This window comes from Onychostruthus taczanowskii, unplaced genomic scaffold, assembly GCF_017590055.1.
Source record: "Onychostruthus taczanowskii isolate IOZ18803 unplaced genomic scaffold, ASM1759005v1 scaffold60, whole genome shotgun sequence".
NCBI classification, from domain to species: domain Eukaryota; kingdom Metazoa; phylum Chordata; class Aves; order Passeriformes; family Passeridae; genus Onychostruthus; species Onychostruthus taczanowskii.
In genome coordinates this window covers 2,412,961-2,437,311 of record NW_024503680.1, presented here as the reverse complement: position 1 = coordinate 2,437,311, position 24,351 = coordinate 2,412,961, and the positions used below count along the sequence as shown (strand labels likewise).

The following is a 24,351-nucleotide window of genomic DNA, read 5'->3' as shown; positions in this document are numbered from 1 at the left end:
CCCCGAAAAAAAAACATGGGGTTTTTTTTTTTTTTTTTTTTTTTTTTTTTTTTTTAAATCTCTGTTCTTTTCTCTGTGCTCACTCTGGGCTGAGTGCAGCAAGCTGGGGAAGTGGGACCTGAGGGGCTGAAATGCTTCCTTGTGACCCAGTGTAACCTGCCTTGGGGTCTGCGGGCTCTTCAGGGGTTTTTGGATGTAAGAACTGCTGATTTATCCTGCAATTAGTGGAGAACAGAACTGAAATTTGAACTGTTTTGCTTGACAAACACTGTTCTGTTTGTGTGCTTACTGGATGTTATATGAGTTAAGAATTAATCTAAGGTGTATTTGCACCAGTTGAGAAGTTTGCACTGAATTTTAGAATGTTTCCTTGCTGTAGTGGTCAGAGTCTGTTGATTTTGGGTGAATGTGCTGACAGTGATTTTACTTCTAATCACAGCTCTCATTTTCATGTGTCTGAGTTCTCATTTTTTCCAGTCCAATTTGATGACACTGTGCATTCAGAACAAGACAGGAACTCTTTAGAAGACCCCAGGCAAAATTTCAGTTGTGAAAAAAAAATAAAAATTAATCATAATTGCAGCAGGACTGACACAGAAATGATATGGTAAATTACTTTAAAATTACCCACGTGTAAGAGAACGAGATTAAAACCTTCAGTGTTGCAGGCTTTCTTTGATAAAAATCAAAATATTTGTTAACAACTTAAGGCTTTTGCCAAACGAGTTAGTTGAGTTCCTGTGTCTGTGCTGGTGCCAGAACACCTCTGTGGTCAGCTCTGAGGAGGTGCTACAGCACAAACCTCAAACTTGCTCACCAGCTTTGTCCAAAACATTGAACCCCAGCCAAGTGGCACTTGCCACCTGCTCACTCAGGACTCACCACAGGTGAGGTGTCTGTGTGTTTATGTGTAGCTAAGCCTCTTGCCTAGGATTGACCTAAAACTTACCTGTCCAATAGGGCAAGGATATGCCAGCCTGCTTCTAATTAGTTGACCGTAATCAGTGCTTATTTTTGCTCAGCAACTCTGACGTGCTCGTTGAGTTCCCAGTGAGATTCCTGCTGGCTTGCAGGGGGCTGGTGGTGCTGTCGTGGCTCCAAAACAACACTGAGCAAAAGCCACTGCTGAGCCACGTCTGCCTCCCTCCTCCTCTTCCTCTCAGTGTGGTAAAGCTCGTGGGACCTGGGGCAGCTCACAGGCAGGGCTGGTGGCTCTGGGCTGGCTGGTGCCACTCCAGCAACAGAATTGGCTATAAATCCCAGCCAAGAACTATTAATGGCAACGTAACAGCCAAGCACTTTGTGTTTTGTGTAATAACTCTGCCCTGAGAAATCCAAGTGAGGAGTTGATGACTCCTCCCTGTCTTCCTGCATCCCTGAAGCTCTCGTGAGTGAAGCATAGCTGGATTCCAGCACACTTCTCCACCCCTCCTTCCCCTGTCCTGGTCAGCTCGTCACTCTTGTGACCTCTCCAACATCTCTGGGCTGTTCTCATGCAGCTGAGCAACAACTTGCAGTTACTCATTCTGTGCTCTAATGCAGGTACAGCTGGTACAATGGGCTAGAAGAAGAAATAAGGATGAGTTATACTCCAAGTTCAACATTTGGGAAGTTGTAGGACAAGTGTTTAGTATATGTGAACCTGCTTCAGTAAAAGGCAAAGGCATTAATGAATGATCATACAAGAAATAAGTTCACAGCCTTCCAAGGTGGGTTCAAATATGCTGGCAGCCTTTCCTCTGGAAGCCAAGTGGTCCCTCAGGCCTTGGTCCCTCAGCTGAGTGTCTGAGGTGTGCATGGGCTGAGCGTCTCGCTGAAGTGCCAGCAGTGATGGCAATAAAGTGAAGGTGCCTCAGCTGGGGTAACGGTAGCGTGTTCTGGGGATGTGTGAGTGACTGGGAGGTATTGACTCATTGGCCTCAGCAGAATCCCTGGCAGTGTGTGCTCGGGGGCTGCGACAGCAAAGTCACCAAAGGGCAGTGATTCCCTGCCTGCTGCTTTCCTTGTGGCACTCCTGTGCACAGCTGTGGGGTTTGTAGCCCCATGCCAGCTGGGCTGAGGGGTTTGGGATCTGGTGCCGTGCTGATAGGTGGAACTGGAAAGGCAGAGCAGGTCCTTGTGGACAAGGACATGGACAAAGGTGCTGATGTGTTTGAATGGACATGGATTCAGTGGAGGTGGAAATAGCGTTAGGAATGCCACCTTTTAATTAATGGCTGACATCTAATCATGCTGTAGATCAGCTTCATCAACTCACAATCACATTAAAGATCCCAGTACTACTGAAGATTTGTTTTGGCCAGGTACCCCTTTCTCCCAGCAGGATTTCCCTTTGGATGAAATCCCTTTCCTGTTTGGCTTACCCTGCTAATGCAGGGAAAGTGAGCAACAGGCTCGTCCACTGTGACCTTGCAGTCAAACACAAAGCCATGCACAGAGAGGATGACTTGTGTCTTCTGAAGCCAAAACAAGCCCTAGCGTGGTAGGACAGACACACAGCTAATAGTCTAAGTGAAATATGGCTTTGAATATTTTTAATTTGGCTGTATCTGCATGGGGTTATCAATTCTGCTCTTGTTCTGCTCTGAGTTTCAGTCAGAGTTGCCTCTAGGCAGATCTGTAATTAAAGGCAACTTTCCCTATTCCTTAGCTTGGTTATTTAGCCCCTTACTAGGTGGAGTAGAGACAAATCAATTCCAGATGAAGGCCTGAGACAAGGAAGTAGAGATGGAATTTCTTTGCCATTAAATGCTTTGATAGAGACACTTATTGTCAGGAAAGTTACAACCTGTGCTTCAGTTGAGATCCAAAGCTGTGGTGGAGGTAACAGAATCATAGAATGGTTTGGGTTGGAAGGGACCTTAAAAATGATAAAGTTCTAAACTGATCCATGGGAAGAGATGCCCATGATCAGGTCTGTTTGCTTCAAACACTTCCAGGGATGGGATATCCACAGCTTCTCTTTGCCAGTGTTCCACCACCCTCTGGAGTTTGTCCAGCACAGAAACCACTGGAGGTGCTGGGCTGGAGCAGTGGGATACACACAAGCCTCAGGATTGACATCTTCCACTCCACACAGCCCTGAGCAAAGGATGGCTGTTTGCTTTTTCTGCTCTCTCTGAGAATGCCAGGGCAGGAGGTGAGGCTGCTGCACTGGGGCAGAGCTGCAGCTGGTGGGAATTGCTGCACACACAGAGCACGATCTGGCATGTCCTCTTTATCACTTGCAGAACAGGCTTCTTCAAAACAACCTGAAATGACGCTGCTCCCAGAGCCGCTTGCATAATGGAAGATCTTGATGAGCTGATTGCTGTGTTACTGAAAACAAGCTGTAATCTTATTAGTAAATTGTGGCACTGACATCTTAGCTGTTCTCGCTGGTGCTGTAGAGACAGACCTTCAATGTGCCATCCCACGTGTGCAAAGTCCTTGATAAAATGCCTTAATGGGGACATAAGTGGGGGTTGGCAGCAGTGCTGGATAAAATAGCCTGGGCTAAAGGCACTGTGACTTCTCACAGGGGATACTCTCGGTGAAACTACTAAATATGTGAGCAAATGTCTGGTCAGAGATATGCAGATGTACATCAGCAGTGGCAGACTACTGCTAAAATTGCTTTAATTCTGGCTCTAGCTGCTTTGGTTGACTTAAGCCAGGGAAAGGGAAGCATGGTAAGAGTCTGTTGGGTAAGTTACTGTTCATTGCCACTGCAGTAATTTGATAATTAGCCTCTCTTTGCTTTTATGGCCTGGTCTGAGGCATCTGAACCAGCCATGTGCTTTCCATTTTCTCCTAAGAGTAAGCCTTCATAGTTCTTTTCTGCATATTTGGTGTGGGGAGAAGGGAGGAATTTTTAGTTATGTTCATGTACAAAATTTGGGGAATTTTGAGGGTAACTAAGCCAGGCTTTAAAGTTTTGCAATAGGGCTTTCTTCTGGTTTAGACCTTTAGTAGAAAAGTTGTGGAATTTTTGTTCATGAGTCATCTCCTGCATAAAATTGCTCTCTGTGGTAGGAATGGAGTTTTGTGTAGTTCTGTGTGTCTGAATGAAATAGTGATCATGTGTATTTCTTGTAAGGTTTTGATAATGAGTAGACTGACTTCCTCCATACAGGAACTTGCTTTTATATTTGCATTGATAATTTTGATAGAGTGAGGTTTAAGCCTCCAGTAAGCAAAATAGCTACAGCTATATCTATGTTTAAAAAAAGAAAAAAGTATATGTGAGTTACTGCTCCAGGATTTTCTCAGTTTTTCAAATACTCCCGTCTGTTATTCCTGGGTGCCTTTATCCCACTACATGATTTTAAACAAGAAAACCTAGTATGTTATGAATTGTGATGTGCTGACCTTTAGGTGATTTTTTTTCTCTTCAGAATTAACTACACTTTCTATCATTTAGGTTTAAACTGCTTGCTTACGGTAAGAACCTGGAAGCAGTGTGAGGAGAGTCTGCATGGACTTTTTGGTTATTTCTTTCAATTTTTGCTTTTGTGCTCATGAGTTGTTTTTGACCTTGAAGTAAATTGAAAGCAGGTAGGATGTGTGTGGTGTGACATTAATGCAATTCTGTACACTGACTAAGGGTCTTTATCTGTCAAAATACTGAAACCAGTTGATAGACTAGTCTCTTGTTTTTGTTTTTTTTTTCTTGCAAGATGCTTGAGTTCCATGCTCATGGTCTGGGTTGTTGTGAATGATGCTGTGACTTGGTGTGCTGCTCCAAACCTGCTCTCGAGGCCCATTCAGACTTTCTGTCTGTTTCTTTGTTCCATGTGTGCCTTTGTGCTTGCTCCAGATCTTTGGAAATGTCTTTAAAGACTGGATGGTGCTTGTGTGGCAGGACTGCCTTGTCTGCCTGAATTTTTCTGTTCCTGTTGCCTTTTTCTCATCTTAGTTTTCTGGAAGCGGAAACCTTAAAGGAATTCCATTTTCTTGGCTTGCACATGTTGCCTCCTGGTCTGTTTGAAATGCTTGAGAAGGAACCTTTTTATTTATTCATCTGCTAGAGAGGTATTTCAATTAGGGAGGGATGTTGAGCAAGCAGAAAAGAAGCCCAAGCAGCTCCAGGTCCTTTGAGAAACTCTCTCATGGGAGTGATTCAAGCCTGGAGTGAACATAGCAACAGTGTTTATTGTATTTTGGTATTCAAGAGGGTGAAGAATTACATGAGTGTTTGCAACATATTTGCAGTGTGTTGACAGTATCTAGGAACAGATCAAAAACTCCTCTGGGGCTGCGTTTTGCAGCCCAGGGTCAGTGAGCCCCCAGCGCTGAGCCAGGCACGCAGGGCTTCCAGGGATCCTGGTGCAGGGGACATGGAGAGGGAACAAGAAAATTAACTGTAAAGTCTGTGCCAGCCTAATTTCTCACAGCTGTGTTATTAATGCTGTGAAGTCAGGCTTAGGCTGAAGGTGCCAGGTGAATCTCAAGCCTTGTTAAAACTGGCTGTGCTCCTAAACAAGAGGAGAAGGCTGGATTAAGGTGCCCAGTCTTTCCACAGAGCCCTTCCTGTATGGCTGTCCTTAAGATCTTTCTGCCAGTCTCCTTTCTGTTAGGTTAATTTTTAAATCTTCATAATCTGATGCTTTTTGCTAGGTTGACAGCGCAATGGAGTGAACTTGATTATTCCACCTCCTCTTTGCCCAGTTGCACTGAGCCATTAACATTTTAAGCCAACAATCTCTGCTTTCAATCTCAGCTGTTGCTGTGCTTGCACGTCACAGGCTGCCCTCCAGTTGACTCGGGTATGCAATGAGGAAGAACAATCTTTTAGGTGCACTGAATCTAAAATTAGCCTTCCACCTGGGCAGCTGGATCTGCAAAGCACTGTGCACTGAATTCAAGGGGAAAAAAAGGCATTTAGACCAGAAAATAAAACATTTTCTAAATGTGAAGGCCTGATTTTTGTTTTCCTGTGAGACAGGAGCAACAGCTCCAGTTTAACACTAGTAGAGCTGGGCTTTGGGTCCTGCTGCCCCTCTGTAGAGCTGCTGTGTGATATCAGCATCCTGCAGCTCGCTGAAACCAAGTTTAGTGCATCAGTAAATGGGCCAGCTGAGGGGAAAAAAGTTAGGATGGCTTTGTTTGACACACAGGTAGCTCAGCTGTGGCTTTCCTAGAGTAGGTTTATAGTGTGACTGGTGGGGTTTTGGTGCAAGCAGTCCAAGAGCATCTGTATTTCCAGCTGTGGAAGGAAGCCAGGTAACTGTGGATGGTGAGAAGCACAGTCAGGGTGGGATGGGGTGCAGCAGCTCCCTGTTTTCTGGCAAAACTCCATCCTTGCAGCAGAACTCTGTGATATGGACTGAAGGTAGGCCAAAACCAGCTGCTGGCAAGGGCACAGCCTGAAACCTGGGCTGTGAGGACTTTACTGTGACCCTTCTCAGGTGTGCTTTGGGAATATGCCCTAATGCCTTACATAAATAATGCTCCACCTGGAATAGCATCTCCTGGGCTGAAACTGGCATTCAGAGCCTGGTGTCTGGGTAAGTCATGCAGAAGATCTAAGTCAAGAACCACCTTTTGTAAAGAGCTGAAGATTTTATTTATGTTGGCTTAAAATCGTGGGTTTTTTTCCAGACAGGCATGGGGAAGGGACTGTCAGAGCCGTGCGTGACAAAGGCTTGTCACAGAGCACATCTGCTGGGTGCAAGCTGCTGGTCACGTCTGGGACAGGTTCTGCTGGAGCTGCAAACCTCAATTCTGTTTTGATGTTGATCCCTGGAGATTTCTGGGGTGTTATGATCCAGCTCCAAACCAAGCTGAACACAAAGGAAAGGTGCATTTCAGAGGTGCTTTAATCTGTATAACCTAGATCCCACAGGAATACAGGGCAGCAACTTACGACAAGAAGAGTTGTTTTGTGCCTGCTGAAAGCCTGCAGTAGAGCAATTAGGAGAGGTTGTAAGATGGTTCCTGAGTGTTGTGCACTGGGAGATTTCAGTGCAAATTTGTCTTGCAGTGTTCCTCATACAGCCAAAACCAACTCCCTCAAAATAATCTGAATTCCTCCTTCCACTTAGTTTCATTTTTCAAGTGATGAGTTCTGTTGACTGGTTCATAATAGAATCCTAGCAAGGTGTTAAACAGTCTTTTTTGATGCTAGAAAGGTGTATTGGTTTAAATCTTATGAGATGATTGTCAGCAAATGTGAGAAATAGAGAGGAGTACTAAAGAGGAAGATTTAAGGTGAGGGATGCAATCTAACTTTTTAACTCTTAATGGGTAAAGATAGAAGTAAAAAGTTGAAAAGAGAAAAAAATAAATAGAGTTAGTAGCTCCACTGGAACTGAGAGAGTTGGACATGAACTGTACAGGTAAAAAAAAGTCTTGAATTGACTATTTAGGTGCTCCACCAGGCTATAAATTGGTATCTTGAGTGTTATTTAGGTATCCAGAAATAGGAAAGTAGATTGCCTCTGTTCTTGCTTGCTGGGTGGCAGAATAGCTCAAGTTAGTCTTTCACTTCTGTCTTCCTGTAAAACAAACAAGCAAACCCCTTTAATTCTTGTTCTAAATGCTGTGGCTGTCTCAAATGTTCCTGGAGTGATGCTTTTGCTTTGGTGCAGACCTCCAGAAGATAGGGACTGCCCATGTGTGTTAGAGTGAGGTGTGAGTGTAACGTGCATGCACGTGTGTAAACACAAGTGCAGAATGGCCTACAACCTTTGTCTCTTAGCTATTAGATCTTCAAATTAGCTTTTTAAAATTCAAAATGCTCCTCAACTGAAGCAACTTAGTGCCAGAACTGCTAATAGCGACTTTCTGGAATGAAAGGGGCTAAAACTTTCCAGATATTTTGCCATCTATAACTTTTGGCTCCTAGAGCTAGGAGGCTAAATAGCATTTCATGGGTGTTTTGTTGTCATGGTTTTCAAGGTGTAAGACTTAGACTTGATATTTTCTTTTTTTTTTTTTTTTTTAATGAAACTAGAAAGGAATTTTGGTCTGTGTTTGGTGGTGGTGGCTGTTCATGGCTATTTCTTGAACCACCCACAGTTAGAGTAGTGTTCCGTCTCTTTAATTTTTGTATTCATCAGTGGAACCACTGAGGTGTTCTCATAAGTATGTTCCACTTACCCCATTTTTTGGTAAGTCTTTGAAAAATTGCAGGGTTTAAATAGCTTGGAACTCTTTGAAGACAATTATAGCTCATTTTAGGAGAGGCACTGTTTTATGAAGTGATGAGAAGCTCAGAGCACTGGGACTGAAAGCTGAATGAGGCCAGTCTGGGACTTCAGCTGCACATGAATGAATCAGCAGGGTGGTAAGAAAATTCCATATGCTTGGGTTTCCCAGGACACCTTGTGTTGTTTTACAGCTGAAAAATCTGGTCTAGGCAGAAAAAGGGGACCTCAGCCCTGTGAGTTGTTTGTTGTGTGAGCTGAAGTGCAGAGGATGGAGCTGTGCTGGTTTTTGCATGGGAAACACAAACCTGCTGGGTTTGGGCTGCTGTGGTGGGAGCTGCCAGGCTCCTCTCTGTGCCAGGTCCTGGAGCACACGTGCACTGACTTTGGAACATCCTGGGTGGCTCTGAATGCAGAGGGCATCTGTGCAAACTTGCAGGGAGGTCTTAGAGTGAGTGTGGGGCGGTAGGTGGTGTGTTGGAGGTCACAGGAGGGACAGCACTGAAAAGACTCTGTTGATCTGTGTCCTCTCGCATGTTTGGACAGCAGTTTTCCCCATTCTCTGGGGGATTTAGTCCCAGCCTTGTCTGTATTGCTAAACACTAAGCAAAGGAAGTTCAGCACTTACCTCTGTTTGGCTTTGCTGCAGTCATTAATCAGTGGGGGCTGGACACGAATGCCGTGTGTAATACGTGGAGCTTAATCTCTCTCTGCTTATCTCTTCCTCTCTCAGCAGCAGACATTGCCCTTGGAAAATGAACCAGCTTCCTCCAAAGAGTGCTGTGGCATCCCCGGTGTCAGAGAACACAAATTCCAGGGTAGAGGCTTTGGACAACTTGTCAATGGACAGTTTTTGGCTGGAAGTGGAGAACATTAAACAGAGCGCTGAAGCTGAGCAGGAGGAATGCAGCCTTGCAGATGTCAAAACACAGGAGGGTAGGTTGCCAAAAATGTTGGGAGTGAGGAGAGGAATGTGAACATCTGAAACAGAAGATTTGCCTATGCACCTGAACGACTCAGAAGCATGTTGGAGTATAGTTAGAATATTATCAGTCAATCAGGGATAGAGATATTATTTTAATTGGGTGGTGGATGATGCCCTGCAGAGGGGGAGGGTTGGCCTGGCCTGGTTTCGGCTTCTGGAGCAAAGCTGACTCCAAAGGTCTGTCCCAGGAGCATGTTCAAGGCTCCAGATTTTTCAAGCAGCCCCACCAAGGGGGTGGGCTCTCAGTGCCAGTTCAGCTGGTGCATGGCAAGCACTCTGTCAGAGTTGGGGCTGTTTTGGAAGCCTTGTTTGTGTGCATGGTTCTGAGATTCATCATAGTGGCTTTTGTGGGAGCTGCTTCTGTGGAAGGAAGACTGTTCCCTCTCTAATTCCCTGTTCAAGAAACCACAGTAAACATCCAGAAAGCCTTGAGTCCATCCACACAAGGTTTTTCCTGCATATCATTTTTTTCTTTCTTTGGAAGAAATGTGTATGGGTTGTTTCTAATGCACTTTCTGGAGCACTGATGTTATCCAGTGCTTTGGAATAATTGAAACCTGGGCCAGTTATTCCAAAACTTTTGGGACATGTTTTCTTTCTGTAGAATCATAGAATCACAGAATGGTTTGGGTTGGAAGGGACTTTAAAGATCATCCAGTGTCACCCCTACCATGGACACCTTCCACTGTCCCAGGCTGCTCCAAGCCCTGTCCAACCTGGCCTTGGGCACTGCCAGGGATCCAGGGGCAGCCACAGCTGCTCTGGGCACCCTGTGCCAGGGCCTCAGCACCCTCACAGGGAACAATTTCTTCCTAATATCCAACACAACGTTCCCCTCTTTCAGTGTGAACCCATTACTCCTTGTCCTGTCACTGCAGTTCCTGATGAGCAGTCCCGTGGGAAGTACAACAACACCCTGGGCTGCTGGAGGGCTGATAAGTGCTGATAAACACCCAGAGATCCCACAGGTGGGGGTCACACCTTTCTGGGCCCATTTTGAAGAAATGTACACCCCCCCTGAACACAGGTTTGCAGCCTGCACAGCTGCTGTGCTGCCTGGTGTTGAGAATGATCTGTGTCCTGGGGAAATGTTTGTGTGACAGTCCCAGTGTGCTGCTGGGCTTGGGAAGGGCCAATTGCTCTCATGGGGACATAGAGAGGCTCTGGAGAGCAGGGTGGGAAAATCATTGTCCCTGCCTGCCATCACTGGCAGGACATGGTGAATGTGAAGGTGTGCTGTAATGTCCCTTTATAAAGGACAAAAGTTTGATTTTTAGAAGTGGAAGAGATGCAAAGTGTTTTGGAAAATGAGTGCACCAGGAAGGAGACTGAAAAAGAGACCATCCCCTGAGATGAAAGACTGTCTGGGATATCCTAAAGACTGATATGCTGGAGGCAATTTGATTACTGTGTATAAGTAGGGATATGAGGAAAAGTCTTTTAATGCTGTAGATTAATCTAGCAGGCAAGAGCTGAGTGCTTAATTGGCCATTGAAACCAGACAGGCTTGAAATGATGCTCCAAGTACCAAAGCCTTCCCAGCAGCCTGAGGAAGGAGGTGGGGCAGGCTCAGGCTCCTGATGCCTTCTCTGAAGGAGCTTAGGCAAATAAACATTGTGCTGGGAGTGGGGAAACTTTGGATGGTGTGCAGGGTGCAGGGTTTGGCTTTGACACCTCTGCAGCTCCTGCTTAGGGCACGGAGGCTGTGGGGCTCCTCAGAGCCAGAGGCACCATCATTTTTTGCATAAACCTGGGCAACTGAGAGTTGGGCAGCTCTGTCTGGAGACAGCATGGCTCAGCCTGGGAGATGGCTGGTGATAACCACGGCACAGGTCAGGGGAGGCTGTGGACATAAGGCACAGCAAACGTGCTGAGCCAGCTGGGAACGCTCCGGTGCAAGCCCTGGGTGAGGAGGGGTGTCCTGGGGAGCTGCTGGTGGCCTGGTGGCTGTGGGGGGCCAGTGTGTAACTGCAGGTCTGGGGCAGCTGGAAGGTGCTGAAGGTACTCGTGGCCTTGCTAACAGCTGGTGGGAGCAGGAAGCAGCTTTTCCTGAGATGCAGCTTTGTGCTGTCCTTGCTGTCACTGTCTGCCCAGCTCTGGCCAGGCCCTGACAGCACAGCCAGCTGAGGACACAAGCACTCTGCCACTGGAATACCTGTTTGTGACCTTACAGCACGTAACTGTGGCTGAGAACTGCCTGCAAAGGGGGATTCTTCGCCTTCAAAAATTAGATAGGAAGTTGGGCTTAATGTTTAGTCTGAAAATGTAGGATGCTCGAGCCATCCTTAAAATATTTGGAAAGTGAGTACTTTATTATGAATGCTATTCTTTGACTAGGTTATGTTTCAAGTAAATTTGTGGAATTTGTGTTCTTTAGTTTTGCAAAATCATTCCTAACTTTGCCCTCCTGAAATGCTGCTTGTCTGGAACTCACAAGGCAAATCATAGCAGCACTCCAGGCTTAAACCTGCAGCTCATCTTCTGTGGATCTCTCTGCTCTGACCTGTTTCTCTCCAATTTTTCCCTTTTCCCCAGAAATAACCCATTTTGCTGGTTTCCTTTTGTGTTACTGGCAAACATAACTGGGCCAAAATAGTAACTAGAGGAATTACAATCTGGTGCTTGGCACCAGATGGGGCAGCAGGCTCACACGGATGTCCGATGGAGGGGCTGCTCTGTGGGATTGTGTGTAAGATCAGTTTCCTGTTATGACTGGAATTGGCTATTTTCAATATTTGCAAGCAATACACTTCACTTCCTCTAGTTCCCAAAGGCCAAATAAACCAGAGGCTTTTTGTGTGGTGTTCTGCTGTGAAACCATGGATGTAGAACAAGAAGGTGTTTGGTGAGGAGCTGTAAGTGGGACCACAGCTGGCTGTGCCCAGGGGATGCTGTTACCTGCTAACTTCTGTGAACCAGACATGGGAAAAGACCAAAACTTAGGGCCATGGAGGAAAACCAGACAATTTGCTAGAAGATTCACTTAGGGAAATACTTGACTTCAAGTTCAGCTCTATTTATTGTGGTGTGATGATGAAAATATTCTGTTTCATTATGGCACCAAAAATCACGAAGACCACACTCTGAAGACTGAGTTTTAATTGCATCACAACATGTGTTTGCAAGCTGCATCAACATGAGGTTTCTACAGAAAAATGAAATTATTTAATCTCTCAAGGAGAGCTTCATGGCTGCTTTTTACTGATGCAGCAATAATAAAACTTGGCCTGGGCTGCTGTGGTGACTGAGGAGGTAGGAGTTTGAATAGGACAGGAAGAGTGGAAATGAGCTGCTCTGTGCCAGTCAGTTCAGCTGTGATTTTTCTTTTTCCCAGCATAACCTTTGGTAGGGCTGTACTGGAGCTGCCTGCAGTGAATGAATGTGGTAGATGGAATTGAAAAGATAAAGGCTTTGTGGTGTTTGCCGTGTTAAAGTTGAAGTCACCTGCTAAATTGTTTCTTTCATCTTTGAATTTCAAGTAGCTGCCTTGCTTAGGGCACTTTCTCACTTGCACTTCCTTATGAAAGTATCCCATAAGGAAAAAAAAAGTCTTCTGTGTTTGAAGTGCAACTTTATATGTATTGAAGAATGGAGTGAGATTGAGCTTGTTTGAGTAATGCTGCTGTACTGTCTCCAGGCTTCTCACACTTCCTTCTGGAACTGGAATAGTCTTTAATTTGAGAGATATTTTGAATAGGCCCAGGCATAAAATGAATGCACAGAGTAAAAATAACGTTTTTGCTTTAGTTGAGTGTATGGATACCAATCCACTTAAAAAAAATTAGAGAGTAGGGATGATGGACACAAATAGTTCAGCAAGTATATTAAGTAAAATACATTTGAACCTACCAGATCAGGATCTGGATATAGTTTAAAAAAAAAAAAAAATTGTTGATACCTGGGCATGCATATAGATTTAAAAAAAAAAAAAAAAAAAAAAAAAAAAAAGTAAAAGAAGCAACCAAGCCATGTGGAAAAGTACAAAAGCCAAATATGCAGTTTTGTGTGCTGTGGCTTCTCACAGACCTTTTGTCCATTCTGACAGCAGTTGAAAGATAAGGTGGGATCCAGGGAAGCCCTGCCATTTCTCCTGGGGTGGCTGTGTGCTGCTGCCAGAGCTCCCCTTTGCACAGGCAGTCCATGGAAAGGCAGATTTGTCAAGTCCACCTGACTTCTCCCCCATATCCTGTCACAATCCTTGCCTAAATACCACCCAGAGGCACACTTGTGCCCTCTCCTGCCCAGCTCCTCTGGGAGCCGTGCTCCTGGGAGTATCTCTACCTCCACAGTTCTTTCTTGTCCTTTTTCCTCACCTGGAATGAGCAATAGGAACTGTGTGAATAGCTGCACCTGCCCAAAGAGCTGTGTGAACTCCGGTGCCACCCCAGAGCGTGAAAGAGCTGTGTGAACTCCGGTGTCACCCATACCCAGCTGGGCACTTAGGATGAGGGCTGAGATTTTGAGAACAGTATTCAGAACAGAGCTGTGGCTCCCTGCCATGCTGTCCCATTGGGAACAGTGGGACAATCCCAGCCAGAGAACAGCCCAGGCTCCTGCTCTGTGCCTCTGAAGCACTGCGAGCACCCAGACCGCTGCTCCCTGCTCACTCTGCCTTCTCCCGCCCCGCTTGGCAGAGGGAGAAGCCGAGGCCGAGTGGCTGCAGGACGCGGGGCTGTCCGAGCTCCTCGGGGACCCTACGGTGGACAAGGACAACGTGGTGCTGCTGTCCACGCTGACCAGGACGCAGGCGGCAGCCGTGCAGCGCCGGCTGGACACCTACTCCCGCTCGCGCCGCAGGAGGAACAAGCACCCCGTGCGCGACGTGCGCGACGTCTTCGCCGTGGGCAGCTCCCAGGTGCGTTGGCTTGGTGGCATCTCCTAAAAGAACTTCGTGCCTCGTGGGGCTTGGCTTGGCTTTCTGGGTCTAGGGCTCCTGGTGTGTCTGGGTTTCCTTTCAGTTCAAGAGGTTGAGACTGGAGAAATGCTGGTGGCAGCATTGAGGAGTTACTGGAAGCCTGCGGATGCACAGCCTTCCCAGGCCGGAGTAACATTCCTGCTGTATAGTGCCTCGTGGAGCACTGGCATCGTTTGGAGCCCTCTTGTGTTGTCTTTGTTCCAGTGACATGTTAAATCACCATTAAACAAAACAAGAGCACTTCCCAAATTCAGTTCTGATAAGCTGACCTTGTAGAGGCGGAAATCCTGGAGAAAGACTAACGCTGCCTTTTTGGGGGGGTGGGTTGGTTGGTTTTTTTAGATTTTTTCTCTTTTTTTAAACTTGATAAAGAATTCATAACCACCATCTTTTGGGCTGTTTTCCTGAAGTTCTGCTTTTTGGTTGTGGCTAAAACAACTTCTTTCTTTATTTTTCAGGGCACAGCAGCAGAGAAAGAGGAGTCCAGCCCAGATCCACTGTGGCACAATCTACGGACTTCAAACACCCAGAGAAGTAAGGGGGAAGTTTTTAAATGCAGAGTAGAATCTGAAGTAGGGCTGGAACTGGAAGGAAAGCCACACACATATTTAATTATATACAGTATCTGAAACTTGTTTGTGTTGGGCTGTGGGTTTCTTCATGTGATTATTCACACCTGTGGATTAACAAACTTTTCCAGGCCCCAGTGTTGTTAGAATTGTCACTCAAACTGATCATTGTAAGCTCTTGATAAAGCAACTGAAAGATGAAAATAAAATCAGTCTAGTAAAGTCAGTGAAACCTTATAAATGCCATGAGCAGCTGTGTTAAGAGATGTTATCCATAGGCTGTGGTTTTGCCTTACCAGTGACCTGGTAATTTTAGCCATGTTGTGACTTCACACTGATCATAGACTCATTAAACTTGGAAAATATCTCTCAAATCACAAGTCCAGCCACTAACTCAGCACCAGTGTGTTCACCACTAAACCATGTCCCCAGGTGCCACATCTGCACAATTTTTGAACCCTTCCAGGGATGGTGACTCCACCACTTCCCTTGGCAGCCTGCTCCAATGTTCCAGTGCTTGACCACCCTTTCAGGGAAGACTCTTACCCTACTGATCACTCTGTGCTGTGGGGACGCTCTTTTCATGTGTTACTGCAGGATTTTTAAGAGCAATGGCACCAAACCTCACTCAAACTGCATTTTTAGCACATTTGCTTTCTAAGCTTCACCCTCCTAGCTTGCAGAAATTCAAGACAATTTCTCCTCTGCAGCAGAAACCCAGGATTATTCCTGCACAGTTCGAAACCCTGGGAAGGAGGAGGTGTTCAACATGGATGTTGCATATTCAGAGCAAGCAGCTGTCCTGCTCAAGGGATCCTTCCTGTCTGAATCCAGGAAGTTGAAGGATGGAAATGCTCTAACAGTAAGCACTGGAGGAATTTTTATTAGTCTTGTCTTGTCAAGGTGTTATAAGACAATGGGTCTGTGTTGGGTGGTGTTTTGGGGTGTGTTGTACTGTTATCTTTGCAACATTGGGCAAGGATAGACACTGTGTAGAGGAGGATCAAAAGAAATGACACTTTCATCTGAAACTCCCTATTTTGACACATCCTTGTTGTTTCCTCTGAAAAGAGGAGAGTAACTAACTGCACTTTCTTACTCATAATTTTTCTAAAGTTTTCTCCTCTCTGCAAATGAACTGGGCTGCCTCCAATGTTCAGCTAGGTTGGGGTGTGGGTATCAGGCTGCCTTTAACTTAGAAAAACTGGCATCTCTAGTATGATTAAAGAGCAATATTGGAAAGGGAAAATATTTATTCAGCTGGTGGTTGAGTAGGAGTAGTTTTGGGCATATGTCTGGTCTTGAACACAGCAGGAAGAACAGATGCCTCGTTAGGATAAAAAAAAAAATAAGACTACAAAAAAGTTGTTCACTTGTGGGATTAATAGAGATAACTTGAGCTGAATCTCTTGTATGTGTTTCCTTTAGAGATTTAAGATTCCCAAGGGCAGACTAGGAGTGACCAGGATTGGAGATCTGTCAGCTCAGGACATGAAGAAGATCCCCACACTGGCCCTCATTGAACTTACAGCTCTCTGTGATATCCTGGGCTTTGAGCTGAAGAGAAACAAAGCAGCAAAACTGAAAACAACAGGTTAGTTGTACTCTTTTTTGTGCTTTTTTTTTCCACTCATCTTCTCATAATACACTAATCACTTGTGTTTCTAATGCTAGAACAGAGGGTCTTTGATAAGAAACCTTGTGACAGGTGTGTTTTCCTTGGATTTCTCCTGGAAGTCAGTGGATCATGACATCAAGACCTACTACCACATTTATGTCTGGCTGCAATTGTCCTGTTTAACTCTCTTTCTCCAGTATCAGTGTTTACAAAAGTGCCACCTTAGTTTGCAATGGGGATTTATGCCTTACACCAGAGCTGATACAGACTAGGAAATGTTGTTTCTGTTGTAGAGAAAAGACTTTTTGGAGTTCCACTCAACACCCTGTTGGAAAATGACCAAAAGCTGCTGCCCAACACCAAGGTCCCTCTGCTGCTCCAGGCAGTAAGTTCTCTGCTGGTTTCATTCACACCTCTGGTCCTCAGAGTCAGGAGTCTGTGATAAGGGCAGGCTGACTCCTCTTCCTCTGTGCCTCAGAGCTTTCTGTCTCCCCCTCTAACAGCTGCTGTCCTGCCTGGAGAAGAGAGGACTTGAAACAGAGGGCATCCTGAGAGTTTCTGGGTCCCAGACCAGAATTAAGGTATGAGCCCTTTAGCATTGTTTGGAAGTGTTGGGGTGATCAGGAAGCATTTGCTGAAGCAAGTGTTTGAATGACCTGAATTATCTCATCCCCTTCCCAGTACAACCACAAACACCCACTGCTGGGAAATACTGGCACATGCACTGAGGCTCTCTGCACCATTTTGCCTCGATGTCTCACCCTCCCAGTGCTCAGCTATAAAATTTCTCTTACGTTTGCTCGTTAAAGCATGTGATAAATTCCACCTTTCTGATAGAGCCTGGAGCAGAAGCTGGAAAGGGACTTCTACAGCGGGCTGTTCCGCTGGGATGATGTTCACCAGAACGACGTGTCGGGGCTGCTGAAGAGATTCATCCGCGAGCTGCCGGCCCCGCTGCTGACAGCAGAGTACCTGCCTGCCTTTGCTGCTGTTCAGAGTGAGTGCCTGCTCTGCCTGCTAGCACCAGTTTGGTCTGTGCAAAGCTCTCCTGCCAGGTGTGTTGGGAGCCTGTGGTGATGGGAGCACAGCACGGCTGAGCGTTGCGGTCACTGGTGCTTGGTTGAATGCGCCTTTCTGCAGCAGCGCTGTCCTGGGCTCTTCAGTTACCTGTCACTTGAGCCTGCAAGGCTGCTGCATTTGTCAGGACAAATTGATCAATAGTGACACACAGACTGAGCTGTGGGAGCTGGCCAGGGCACACAGCTAATGCAGGTAATGTGCTTTTCTACAAGTGGGATTAATAGAGATAACTTGAGCTGAACCTCTTGTGTGTGTTTCCCTTAGAGATTTAAGATCCTGAAGGGCAGAACAGGAGTTTGGGTGTGTTAATCTTGAGTGCACAAGTTCTTTGTTCAAAAAATGGGGAATTATGGGTTTTTTTGCTGCCCTTCAAGGGCATGAGGGTTGCTGGTTGATTGTGTACTCTAAAGGAAATGATTCAGTCTTCAAAAACATGGGTAGTTCCCTTCTTGAGGACAGTATGAGTTTGAGTTACTTCAGTGAAACAAGGTCTCAAATTCTAGATGTCCAACCATTCAATAAGTAATTGTCTCATTCCTTGGAGGATTCTTGTGCTCAAAAAGAAGGGTCAGAAACCTGAATCCTCCTGAATCCTCTGTCCTGTTCCTGTTATTACTCTCCTTCTAGATATTCCAGACCTGAAGCAAAGATTGCAAGCTCTAAACCTCCTGATCCTGATTCTGCCGGAGTCCAACAGAAACACTCTGAAGGTAACTGCTTGCTTTTGATTTAGCTGATAAAACATAGAATCACAGAATTGTTTAAACTGAAAAAAAAACCTTCTTAAAATCATTGAGTGTGACCATTCTCCCAGCAGTTCCAAGGCCACCACTAAGCCATATTCCCAAGTGCCACAGCTACATGGATTTTAAATAGCCACCACCTCTGCCTTTCTGTGCTTTATAAGAGCTGTGGTGGTTGTTGCTGCCTATTTTTTTTCCCCCTCCTGAGTAGTTCAGCTCCAAAGTATTAAAGGTAAGGCTGACTTAGCACCCTGCACACCTCATTTAGAGCACTGGAATATTCAACCAAATATAATAATTCAGTCAAAGATGATCTGTCATGGCTCTGGTGGATGTGTGAGGAGAAAGAGATAATCCAAAAAGGTTTATTTTCCACATCTGAGAATGGCTTTGAGGGGACATGGAAGGAAAGGGGGGATTCATCTTTGGATTCAGAGACTTTTACATCTAGAATTTGTAAATTCTCACCTGCCAAGGAGTGAAAACTCATCTGTTTCCCATACAGACTGTTTTTTCCTGATTAATATATACTGGATAAACCTCTCTTGGTGTGGTTGCTATCCTAGCATTAGAAATTGGTCACTCCACTTCCTGACTGGAGAAATGGGATTTGCTGATCTGTATCAAGAAAAAGTGTTAATGATCTCTCCAGCAATTACCATGGTAGTTTTTTGAGCATTACTAGTAATGGATGGCTTACATCTCTTTCCCTCTTCTCAGGCCCTTCTTGAGTTTCTCAGCAAGGTGGTTGCCAGGGAAAAAAACAACAAAATGAACCTCTGGAACGTTTCCACAGTCATGGCCCCAAACCTCTTCATGCACAAGGGGCTGCCCAACAAGATCCCCGAGGGGAAGGAGAAGCAGCTGGCGGAGGGGGCGGCCGACGTGGTGCGGATGATGATCCATTACCAGGATCTGCTCTGGACAGTGAGTTCCACAGGAATTAGGTGCCATGGTGCAGCAGTGTCTTGGTCTTATTAGAACTGGGATAGGGAAGGGATAGCCTTGGAAATGTCAGAGGAATTACACAGCTGTGAGGAAAACCTCTGGCTGAATTCCAAGGTTACCTGTCCTCAGGTACACAGATTTTTAATTTTTTTTGTCTGTTTAAGGAGATAAAGTGATGATCAGGTTCCTAAATGATATCCTTATCTCTGCTTGATTTAAGTCCTGTTTTCACCTTTCTCCCCTGCCCAGGTCTCCTCTTTTCTGGTGGCTCAGGTGAGAAAGCTGAATGAGAGCAACAGCAAAAGGTACCAGTTCTGTGACAAGCGGATTAAAAATCTGCTGCGGAAGATTCACACTGATAAAGACAAGGTGGAAAAGAATCAGGGAGAGGTGAGTTAGGGCTTGGAAAAAAAATCCAAACCCCTTTGTGGCAGCATCAAATGTTTTCCTGAGGACTCAGAAAGATGAAAGGAGTGATACCCTTGAAAACAGCAAGAGGGACAAAAAAAAGCAGAATAAGGAGGAACAGTTTCCCAGATGCTTTTGGCCAGGTTGTAGCAAAAACTGATCTCAACAGCAAGAGCACTAGACACATTTCAGGCTGCGAAACACTTGGTTAAGAGAAGGGAAGAGATCAGGAGCAGAAATTTTGGTTTTCCCCATGTTAAGAGCAGAATTCTTATGGCTCTGAGTGTCCTATGGTGCAGATATGTCTGCTGTTATAAAGGCAGGCTTATTTTAATTTTTAAAGCATAAATTCAGGCTTTTCTTTTTGCTCTACAGTGTCTGTTAAGATGGCACATCACTTTGTGCTTCCTTTCTTTGGAAAGGACCTTTCTGGAATTCAGAGGCCTGCTACCCAGATCTCTAAATTCCTTTCCAAGTAATTTAAATGAATTTCAGAAGTGTCATTCACACTTGTGCAAAACAGTTGGTCAGAATTTCTTCTGACAAATCCTATTTTCATCCGAGCTAGTGTCAGTGCTGTGTTTGAGCAGCAGAGAGCAGCAGCACACGCTGATGGAGAGCACAGGGCTCCTCTCGTGGCCTCAACACGGAACATTGATGATTTATTCACAATGCTCACCTTGGTGCTTCCATAAGCTTTCAACCTGTACTGTAAGAAACAAGCCTAAATTCTCTGAACAGCTGTCTGGACAGGTTTAATTCTTCACCCTCTCCAATCTATTTGAAAATTAATGTTTTCACTGATAAGAGTCTTTCTTTAAGCACTTTTTTCTTTTTGCCTGCCTTGTTCAGCCTTCCAAGGTTGTGAAAGTCCATGCATCACTCCTCCTGAAGGACTCTCTGGAGGTGCACTTGAACAATGCAACCAGGGTTGCTGATGTTTTGAGGCAGTTTCAGAAGAACCTGGGCCAGAATGGCTGGAATATTGTCAACACTGTCAACCTCCTCAAGTGGTAAATGGCTTTTTCTCTGCTTAAAAAAGAAAAAAAAGCAACCTAAGTGGTCTAGCTGCTGTTTTCTCTCTTGAGGTAGAGGTGAGGTGAAAGCACAGTGAGTGATGAGGAGAGATTGTTCTCTGCTTTTAGCGTAGGAAATGGTGCTGGATGGGGAAAACAATTTTATTCTGAGTGATTCCACCCAGTGCTCAGGCTGGCAGGAGGTCAGTGATGCCCTCTGGGCTGCTGGACACCAAGTGAACTCCAGAATCCTTGCTGAAGGGAAGGGAAAAGGCAGCAACATTGACCCTGACAAGCAAACCCCCTCCAACTCCCCTGCAGAAAAACATCACCTGTATCATTGCCTGGAGTAGTAATTCCAGTGTGCTTATGTTGATGTAGGGATTTCCTAAAATAAACGCTGCAATTCCCTCCTGTGCTGCTGTGGTGAATTGCTGAACTAACCCAGAAAAGGAGCAGAGGAGCTCCTGCCCCTCTGTCCCAGCTCTGCAGGCTGTGTTCAGCAGGTAACGTGGCAGTGCCTCTCCTGTGTCCCAGCAGTGTCCACACCAGGAGGGTGAGGGGAAACTAGCTGGATATGGGTCAGCTGCTCTCTCACCAACAGCTTGCCTTCTTTTCTTTTTTGCCAGTTTTGGGTGTCCTGCAGTGTGCAGGAGGATCAGCAAGGCCTCAGTGCCATGGCCTCTGATCACTGCTGGTCTCTGAACCACAAACAATCCTTTTAAAGGAATATTTCTAAACTACCCGACCTGTCTTTGCAGAGCTTTAACCTTCAGTGTGTTTTTTCTTTCTGCAGTAACAACTCCACAGAGTGCACAAACTTGCTCCTGTATGAAGTGGGAGGCAATATTGGTAAGTACAAATGGTACCTGAAATAAGGACTCTGATATCCAGTTTTTATGCTTAGCTTTTTTTGGGAGGTAGTTAAAAAACTTCCCTGGGCAACTGTGCCATGGCCTCACCCCGCTAAGGCTGAAGAATTTCTTCCTAATATCTAATGTACATCTTCCCTCTTTCCTCTCAAAGCCATCACCTCAGAATTGTGGAAATGCTTCTGAAAGGTTTTAATATGGAAATGAATGTGAACAAATCCTAGTTTTTAGGTGGGAGCAAAAGCAAACAAAAAATGAATCTAGCAGCTAAATTACTAAAGATATTTTAAAATGTGGGTTTTTTCTGAATGTCTTGTTTTAACAGGTGAACATTGCCTGGACCCAGACACTTACCTCTTGGACTTGTACCACATCAACCCCCATGCTGAGTGGATAATTAAGCAAAACCCATCTTGCCCTCGGATGTTCTAAGGAAAACACGAGCAAAACAAAGCACTTGGTTGCAATTTTTGGAAGGTGTGGAAATAGAAACTTTCCTGTTGTAGTGTAGGAGCAGACACTGCTTGTTTCTTGTAAGGAAAAGCACCTTTATTACCTGCTTCCATGGCAGCTGGCAGTGAGAGCACAGCAGCCTCTGTGCTAACAGGGGTGCTGGGAACAAACAGCAATTATCATTGTAGCAGAGTTTGCAGGGGGAATGGCTGTTCCTGAACAAAATATTCCCCAAAACAAACCCTGAAGGCAAAGCTGCAATGGTTGTACAGCAAAGATGGAACAGAAGAAAAATATTATCTTCAATTTGCTAGAAGGCATTTGTGTATCCTGGATTTGCTCTTCTTCTGGAGGAGAGACAGACAAATGCTGCAGTGGTACTAAGGACATCCCTTGGGTAAGGCCCATGGTTGCCTGTGCCATGTCACCAGAGGAGTTTATGATCCTGGGCTTCACTATTTAGCTCCTGTTCTGTTCTTTGAAGAATGAAAAAGGATGTTTCCAAAAAGGCCAGACGGGATGTGACACTAACACATTGTGTATTTCATGACTGCAGTTAAATACATACATGCAAAACAAGACAATAACTTTCCTTGAAAAAAGGTATGGAAAATACAGCAGCCTTTCAGATGTGCAGTGTGACAGGAAGGTGCCTGTCCCATGCTGGTCATGCACACCCAAATTGCCACTGATGAGGGTCAAACATGCATTTATTTTGATGGACAAGCTAAATATCAACAGACAACACAGGAAATATCCTGAAGCTAATGTGAGGTTGGTAATCTGACCTGGCCACGTGAACTGAACTTCTTTTTGGAAGATTCTGTGTGAATGTGTTTGTTCAAAATCAACAAACCTCCCTGGGGATGTGAGGTGGCTGAGCTGAGCTGAGCCCTCACTGCTCTGCTGCACATTTCCACTGCACTCAGCACAGCATGGTCACTGTGGGCTGGACAGGTGAGGGTACAGCAGAACACTCACACCTTGCTGCTGCATCCTCGTCATCATCATCATCATCCAAGCTCCAAGAGCACTGTGCCTGTGAGGAGGGGTGCAGAAGTGTTGCTTTCCTTCGTGGTGATGCTGAAATACCTCAAGTGAGGGACCCCACAGTGCAGTGTGAGGGGTGAAACACCCAGACTGTCTGGAAATGTGGACTCCTTTCTCTAAATACTGTTTTTAAACGTGGTTGGATATTTATTCATGCGGCAGAAGCAGGGCTGCCCTGCAAGTGTATACTCAAAGTATTTCATTTGCCAAATCCCAGCTGCACTAGTGACAATCTCCAGTATTATTTCTTCTGTTAGAGGAGTTTGTTTCCATTGCAATCTGAATTTCCCCTCCTCTCCTTTTTTTTCCCCCAGGATGAAGTGTAGCTTTTTTCCTTATTCATTATCTCAGACTCCTAGATTCTGTTCTTCGCTCTCTGATTATTCTGTCTGTGTGGTTAAATCCTCTTGGTTGTTAAGATCCTTGAGGAACAGCTGAGCCACAGTCCATATTCTTTCCAGCTTTTTTGTGAATTCTGTGTGAGTGGTGCAGTATCTTCAAATTATCCATCTATTAGAGAGTGTGTCTATTCTTTTTGGTTGAGATGATGCAGATGCATTGACTGGCTGGGTCACCTTCATAGATGTCTTCTCGAGAACCTGATAGAACCTCCCAACCCTCACCCAGGTGTCAACAATTCTTGAGATGCCTCTTGTATAGGGCTAAAATTGTGCCTGAAAGAGCCTGATTCTTTTCTTTGAGAATTCGTGATTTATCTCCCTGGAAAGGTCAAGCTGCTTTAAACTGGGGCTTTAAAAACCAAAGGTACCTATTCAGCATCCCTTCTGGAATTCTTTGTGGCAGTGGTGGAGTAAAGATGGCAAAGAGGAAATGCCAGAAATGTGATACCCTTTATGGGTACTTCTCAGGGTATCACTGTGAGCTCAAAGTTCCTTTGCAAGCTGAATTGCACCCTGAAAATCACACAATGCTGCATTTTTTCCACCCCTCCTATGCTGGTTTATTAAATATTCTGTCCATGTGTATTGAGGGGTCGTGACTGCATCACTGCTGCTGTGAACTACAAATGAGTGGGGTTTTTTTGAACACCAAACAATGTGAATCAGAGCTGTGAAAAACAAGGTTAATGGGAGATTCTCATGAGACAAATATCAGATTTAAATACGAAAGGAAATATAAAAAAATAAATAAAACAAATCAGCTCTTTCTAGATGATGGAATTGCTTTTACAATCTTTTTCCTATCTTTGTATCAAAAAGTGTAAATTTTTCAGTCAATGATGTGCAACACACTCCTGAAAGATGGCTTTTAATACCTTTTATTTTTTATGATTTTTTAATCCTGTATTTAAATGTCATTTATTCAGTGAAACAATAAAAATACAGTAAAATCTCTTGGCTGCATTTCCATTAGTGCTTGAGAACAAGTCAAATGGCACCAATCTGTGAATGCAGCAGGATTTGTCTCATTTGCCTGAAGAGGGATGAAGAGGATGAGTTTTGTGTTACAGCCTCAGGAGCAGCTCCTCTCTGGCTGATCCCGTGGGGTGCTGCAGAAGGATGCTCCGGGAGGAGGAAGAGGAGGCTGGCGTTGGTATAAAAAGC

At 45.1% G+C, this 24,351-nt stretch overlaps 1 protein-coding gene across 1 annotated transcript in view; it reads left to right on the top strand.

The window, feature by feature from the left end:
* ARHGAP40 (Rho GTPase activating protein 40) overlaps positions 1–24,046 on the top strand; it is a 24,501-nt gene extending 455 nt beyond the window's left edge. Inside the window, exons 2-15 of the mRNA XM_041419258.1 lie at positions 8,863–9,065; positions 13,749–13,969; positions 14,488–14,563; positions 15,309–15,460; positions 16,027–16,192; positions 16,510–16,601; positions 16,720–16,797; positions 17,054–17,213; positions 17,924–18,006; positions 18,760–18,966; positions 19,237–19,377; positions 20,248–20,408; positions 21,208–21,263; positions 21,609–24,046. Coding sequence (XP_041275192.1) covers positions 8,863–9,065; positions 13,749–13,969; positions 14,488–14,563; positions 15,309–15,460; positions 16,027–16,192; positions 16,510–16,601; positions 16,720–16,797; positions 17,054–17,213; positions 17,924–18,006; positions 18,760–18,966; positions 19,237–19,377; positions 20,248–20,408; positions 21,208–21,263; positions 21,609–21,715 — 1,903 coding nt within the window. The 3' untranslated portion in view covers positions 21,716–24,046. The remainder of the gene's footprint in view (positions 1–8,862; positions 9,066–13,748; positions 13,970–14,487; positions 14,564–15,308; positions 15,461–16,026; positions 16,193–16,509; positions 16,602–16,719; positions 16,798–17,053; positions 17,214–17,923; positions 18,007–18,759; positions 18,967–19,236; positions 19,378–20,247; positions 20,409–21,207; positions 21,264–21,608) is intronic.
* The last annotated feature ends 305 nt before the right edge of the window (positions 24,047–24,351 follow it).